The sequence below is a fragment of the Triticum aestivum genome, chromosome 1B, assembly GCF_018294505.1.
Source record: "Triticum aestivum cultivar Chinese Spring chromosome 1B, IWGSC CS RefSeq v2.1, whole genome shotgun sequence".
NCBI classification, from domain to species: Eukaryota; Viridiplantae; Streptophyta; class Magnoliopsida; order Poales; family Poaceae; genus Triticum; species Triticum aestivum.
The window spans coordinates 191,668,251-191,674,758 of NC_057795.1; the positions used below are offsets into that span (position 1 = coordinate 191,668,251).

The window sequence follows — 6,508 nt, forward strand, 5'->3', positions numbered from 1 at the left end:
AGAGTTACCACGAGTGTTGGGCGAGGTCTGTGTGACCTTAGCTCAAGGAAAATACAGTGAGGACTGTGTGTCCGGGACTGTGTGTCCTCGAGTTTAAATACTCGGCCGCTCCAACCAGACGTACGACTGTCACAGCAGTTGGAACTAGTCTACCAAATCATTGTCTTCACCAAGCCTACTGGTTCTATTTCTTTAACCTTTTCATTTCCTCATTCATGTGTTGATGAACCTGATTATTACTGTTTGAAGACTTTGACTGAAGACTTTCTCTGTTTCCTCAATCCAATTTCTTCAGACACACTGTCTTCAGCCTGCTTATCCTGTGTTTACGCTACTTGTGCTCTATGTTTGTTTTTCATATCATCATGATGACTATGTTGTTACTCTGTTATGCTTACACTTGAGTACTTATTCCGTTGCTAGTTGTTCGTGACTTAAGAATTTCCTCACCCCCGAAATTCCTCCGTGACGAATTTATAAAAATCACCTATTCACCCCCCTCCCCCTCTAGTCGACTTAACGCACTTTCAGTAGGGCGGCATCTACACTGGCCGAGACCAGTGCCGGGGCAACGGTGAACCGATGGGGATGGTGGCTTGGGTAGAGTGGCGCACGACAGCGGCACAGGCCGCAACCAGTGCCGAAGGATGGGTCGTGGGAATGGAAGAAGGAAGACAAATAGGAGGAAGAAGACGATGATCACAGAATTTTACCACCAAAACAAATAAAAGAGTGGTGATAGTTGCTCTCATGGTATTTGCTAAAGAAATTGATATATTTCGCCCATGGCAACGCACGGGCATTCTGCTAGTCTTCATTATATTGCATTCTCACTTATAGCAATGTTGCACTTGTGTAACTGTATGCGCAGAAATACGCAACGATCTAGAACTACCTCACTAAGTATGATGAGCCGTTCAGGTATAGGAAAACCTGAAGTGTCACTTTTTAGATAGGTACTCTGATCTAAAGTCCTTCTGTAGCCGATCTTTTGACTCCTCTTTGGCCGATAGTATAACATCATTGATAAAACTCTTGTCCGGGAACTCATCCGGCACAAGGCTTCTATATACATCAAATTGCTCGTCCGCTTCTTCCTTTTTGTCCAAAAGTGCATATACAATGCCCTGCAACGAAGAAACACAGCGGACAGAGAGATCTCAGAACAGGAGTCAGAGAACATATCAAACCTGCAAATGGTCAAGGAATACCTGGCAAAGATGAGGCCGAAAATCCCTTGGATCCTCGTTAATAAGAGTTCTCAACTTCTCTGATGCAACATCCAGGTCACCCTGCAGCACCACGAAGGCGGGAGGGAATTCCATTGGAAATCAGAAACATGCCGTGTGCTCAGGACTTCAGTATGATCTGTTACCTTGACAACATGCATCTGTGCAATCAGAAGCTTTATGTTGCGCTCTTCTGGGACCCTTTCCTCGGATACTGCAAGTTGCAAAGCTTTCTCCAGCATCTCAAAAACAGTTGGACCTTCGAGCCTTTTATGCATGCACAATGCGAGGCCCTGCAAAAATGGGGAATGTGGAAGGAAAACATCAGCTAGGTTTGTAAATACCACACCAGGAAAGACTGCAGTAAAAGGAGAGTTTCACTAATGGATGATCGCATTGCAAATTTGCAACCTGTCCTTGTTATAAAACCAGAATGGCAAGTTGCAGTACCGCCCGGTGCATGCTGCAAAGGCCTGAAATACGAATGCGGACCAAACATCTCTCACATACGAACTCTACTACAACTGTGTTTCCCTTGTGAATTTATGCGTACCAGGGCTTAACCAATAGTACATCAGGTGTCATCCAATACATAAACAAGAAAAGCTTTGTTATAGTGTATATATACAAACAAAATCATTTGACCTTCAGAAAATGGAAGATCTAGTTTTGGTTCCCTCTTAATCAAAATGCAGATCTACTGATTGGCACCAGCCGTTAAAGATTGGACAGTATGAGAAATTTTAAGTTGGTATTTTTCCTTGAGAAATCTTAGCATTGTAACAAAGTTCGCATCTAGAAGTTGGCATACTCTAGTAAAAATTACAGCAATTTGCAACAATGCTCATGGTACAATAACTCTTCTCTTGATCTCCTACCTACCAGTACTGATTTCATTTCCCAAAATCTACCCAGCAATCATAGAGTGTGACCATCTAATCATTATATAATACAGTATTAACAAGAGCAAACTGCAGGTAAGAAAGAAAGCGTGTGCGTATGTATTGTGTACCCACATGGAGAGCCCGGACGAGGAGGGGCTTCTCCGCGAGGACCTCCTGGAAGAGCCGCTCGGCGGTGGCGATGTCCCCGTTGAGCTCGTGCAGCAGCGCCTCCATGAGCCGCCACTCCACCTCGCCGGGCTCGGCCTCCCGCAGCTGCGCCACGTAGCGCAGCGCGCCGCCCCAGTCCTTGCGCCGCATCCTGGCGAAGAGCACGCACTTGAGAGCGTCCACGTCGCCCGGGTCCTCGCTCAGGACCTCCAGGTACATCTGGACCTCGTCGTCGTCCTCTTCCTCCTCCTCCTCGTCGCTTGGCTGCATCCAGGCCGCATCCACCTCCTCCTCCTCCTTCCGAAACCACTCCGCCTCGTCCTCCTCTTCTTGATCCCCTTGGTCGGGTTCTTCTTGCTGCCCCTTGGTGTCGTCTTGCGGTTGCTGCGTGGGTGGGGGAGGGGCGGCGAGTGACGGGAGGGGGCGCCGGACGCCGGAGAGGGAGAGGATGGAGGCGACGAGCAGATAGAGCAGGGTTCTCGAGGCGGCCGTGATTGATGAGAGGAGGTTGGTGGTGGGGGCCTTGGAAGAGGAGAGGCGCCGGCGTTGGGGAGGGAGAAGGGAGCAGGAGGGTGAGCGGCGCCGATTGGTGGGGAACTGGAGCGAGGGGGTGACGGTGGGCTTGTGGCGGGAGAGGCGGCGGAAGGGCACGAACGATGTGCTAGCGGTGGACAAGAAGCTCATCGCCATGGCCGGAGCTGTGGCCACAACGAGGAAAAAGAGGACAGGGGGATTGCAGTGGCACACTACTTCTCGAGTGGGGCACTTCAACCTCATGTTCCACAGAAGAAAAATATCCATAAAAAGGGAAATAGCATTTCAAAGTTTCTAACGGCCTGCGGGTACTCTATTCTGGAAAACCCCACTACGATTCTGTCACCCTCTTTTGTTCTCATCACAATATTAAGACAAAAAATAAGGAGTCCCTATTTTATTTTTTTTGCAGAAACTTGACGAGTACATATATATATAGCTTACAAACAGACCAGTTGTTATCTGTGAATGGTAGACGGAACATGTCATACAACCACATAGATTTGTCTTCATGGTTGCAGCATATGGGCAAAATGCTTCCTGTTATGCTATTTAGAGGAACAGCCCAAATGGAGAAAGGAACTTGTCTTGTGCAAAATTAAGCACAATTTGCCTACAAATATATAAAAACCGAAATGTTTGTGTTTCTTCAAAATTTATGTGCTCTCGCAAAAGGGTTTGCAAGTCTTGTCTGCCTCCGGCCTAGTTGTCAGTTTTCTTACTGTACATCTCAGGCTTGAGAACTCCAACATAGGGCAGGTTGCGGTAGAGCTCCGCATAATCCATACCATAGCCAACAACAAAGCTGTCGGGGCACTGCAGAGGAATACAAACAGTTTGGCGATTAATTAAGGGACCGATACTGTAGGATAGCTTGTCAGTACGATTTGCTATAGATGGAGGAGGCAAACTAAAATCATAATTGATGTTACAAAGTAGCCTCTAAGGACTTTAGGTTCCAAGTTTGGCTTTGTGCCATATAGTGAAATGTTAAAAGGGGGTGATATTTCTACCTCGAAGCCTCTGTAAAATTTTCCACCCCCTACTAGCTGAAAATCGACTGTCCTCCTTGCTGGTTTGTCCAGGAAAGTGCAAACTGATATGGACAGTGCTCCTTTCTTTTGTAAATGGGCAATGAGACAGGAAACAGTATTCCCTGTGTCCACAATATCTTCAACCTGCAAGATGCAAAACCATCATCAATGAATGGATAATCACCAGAACAGACCCATAGTCAAAACAAATGGACGTAACAACCCCCCCCCCCCCCCCCCCCCAACACACCAGCACCACTTAGGTACACATAGTAAATTTGGAGTAACATGTCCATGAACAACAACAACAAAGCCTTTCACTCCCAAACAAATTGGGGCAGGCTAGAATTGAAACCCACAAGATCACAAAATCAAATCATGGTTCTGGCACGTGGATAGCTAACTTCCATGCACCCGTCCATGGCTAGTTCTTTGGTGGGGTACAAGATGTAGATTTAATTCTTCATATGCATGAAGTACAAGGTGAAGATTTAATTCTCATAGTTCATCGTATTGGAAAAACAAATTGCAGCTACAACACATTCAACGACTGTGTGGTTATACTACATAAAACTAATGTGAAATATATCCGGCATATTTGTATTTTAAGTATCACGTAATGCAGTTTAGAGTAGCTACAAATGGACTTCGTGAAGGTATTGACATAACCTTGAAGCAAAAAAAGTCATAAAGTAAATCATAAAAATAAGAAAAAACAAATGTCAATTCATTTTTTTAGAAGAAAAAAGAAGAAAACTATGGAAGAGTTTAGAACAAAGAGAAATGCAGTTTTGTGCATATCATGCATTGTGCTTAAGCTCAACCAGGGAATCTTAGCAGAATCAGGTGTAGTGAAGACGATATCCAAAAGCCAACAGTGCTTGGATTTGCTAACTGGCTTCATCCAACAGTCAATATTTAAAGTTACTAAGAGATTACTGAGAAAAGGAGCCAGGTTCTTGCCAGTTATTTATACAGAAAAAAAGGCTTCTTGTAAACTACTATAAGCGCAGAGTTCACGCTGTACAGCTGCAGCCTTACTGCCCGAACCGTAGCCACCACGTCCCATTTCTTCCTCTCCAGTCACAGTCGCTGGCTGTAATCACCATCACAGGGTGTCGCTAGAATTACTCATCCAGTGGTGGTGAGTTCCTCCCCACCTCCATCTCGCCGTAGTCCAGAACACCATGGCCAGAGTTGCCCATCACGTCCTCCAGCCCCTCCTACCATCTTCTTCCTCAAATTTCCTATTCCCCAGACCCGGATGATTAGCTCCACTTCTGCCTCTTCCTCGCGTTGCTTCTTCTCCAGATCGACGGAGGGAGAGCATTCACTCCGTAATACCAGGGAACGAATGTTTGTTCCTTCGATTTCCCAGTCATGTAGTCATATTGTTTATATAACTAAAATTCTGCATCTAGTCAACTCCCAAGAAACTCAACTCTACCACAATAAACAATGTGGGAGAGAATTCACTGCCTAAGACCAGGGAACAAATGTTCGTTCCTTGGATAGAGTCATGTTTGGTACAACTAAAATTCAGCATAAGTAAGCTACCAAGAAACTGTCGAAGAATGTGACACGCCAATTCAGATGACACAACCAGATTAAACTACTAGGTGATTCAAGGGGCAAAGAGTCACTTCTTTCTAGTTCTATTATTCTACTTGCTTGGGTAGCGGAACTTCCTCAGCTCTCGCCGGTTCATGACCCAAAACCTTGTATAGGACCACAACGAAAGCAACAATCACAGAAGAGGACGAGCCTAAGCAGATAACGCCTGGTGGACACGAACGTCGCGGCCACACAAAAGTGGAAAAAAAATTGAGGCTCGAGGCACTAACCACCACGACGTGCTTCCCGGCGACGTCGACCTTGAGGTCAGCGGTGACCCGGGGCCGGCCGCTGGACTCGGTGCCGTCGCCATACGACTCGACGCGCACGAGGTCGACGGTGAGCGGCGCGTCGACGCGCCGCACAAGGTCAGCGAGGAAGAGGAAAGCCCCCGTGGCGACGCCCACGACGACGGCCGGCTCCGCGAGCCGGCTGATGTCGGCGGCGAGCTCCGAGGCGACCTCGGCGACCCGCGTGGCGATCTCGGCCTCCGTCCACAGCACGCGGTCGATGCCGGCGTTGGCGGCTTCGCTCACCATGGCGGCCGCGGTGATGACCAGGAGCGTTAGGGTTAGGATTTGCAGGTGGTGGGTCGGGTGGAGCTTTGTGCGGGCAGTTGGCGATTTGGCGAGGGTTGGGCTCGGGCGGCGACGTGGTGTTTCTGGGTGCGTTTACGTGGAAGGAAGAGTGCCGGCTATATCTGGCCATGGGCCGGGCCTAAAAAAGCCCTCCCGGGCCCTACTACCAGACCTACTTTTCAAGCCCAAGCCGGTCCATCGGGTAAAAAGCCCTCAAAAGCCCTTAGGGCTTAGGGGCCGTGGGCCGAGCCTCTTCGTTAAAATGCCAATATGCCAAGCCCAAGCCCGTCCAGGCCCTGCTGGTGGGCTCAAAACTTAGGCCCAAGCCTGGTCCACGAGCAAGCCAATCGGGCCTAGGCCCTGGATTTTAGGGCCGGGCCTGGATGGGCCGACAGGGCCGGGCCTGAGATGGCCAGGACTAGTGCCGGCATACCGCAATCACAGGCTCAGTGACGAGCACGATTGAC

General features: G+C 48.2%; 2 protein-coding genes across 2 annotated transcripts; both read right to left on the reverse strand.

The window, feature by feature from the left end:
* Nucleotides 1–730: 730 nt before the first annotated feature.
* LOC123115110 (protein SLOW GREEN 1, chloroplastic) lies at nt 731–3,082 on the reverse strand. The gene is made up of 4 exons (XM_044536374.1): nt 2,246–3,082; nt 1,376–1,522; nt 1,212–1,292; nt 731–1,127 (listed from the first exon to the last, which is right to left on the reverse strand). The coding sequence occupies exons 1-4, from the start codon at nt 3,080–3,082 to the stop codon at nt 942–944; spliced, it is 1,251 nt and encodes a 416-aa protein (XP_044392309.1). The 3' UTR covers nt 731–941.
* Nucleotides 3,083–3,184: 102 nt separating this feature from the next.
* On the reverse strand, nt 3,185–6,131 carry LOC100037608 (hypoxanthine-guanine phosphoribosyltransferase). The gene is made up of 3 exons (XM_044536378.1): nt 5,694–6,131; nt 3,829–3,993; nt 3,185–3,631 (listed from the first exon to the last, which is right to left on the reverse strand). The coding sequence occupies exons 1-3, from the start codon at nt 6,000–6,002 to the stop codon at nt 3,518–3,520; spliced, it is 588 nt and encodes a 195-aa protein (XP_044392313.1). The 5' UTR covers nt 6,003–6,131; the 3' UTR covers nt 3,185–3,517.
* Between the last annotated feature and the right edge of the window lie 377 nt (nt 6,132–6,508).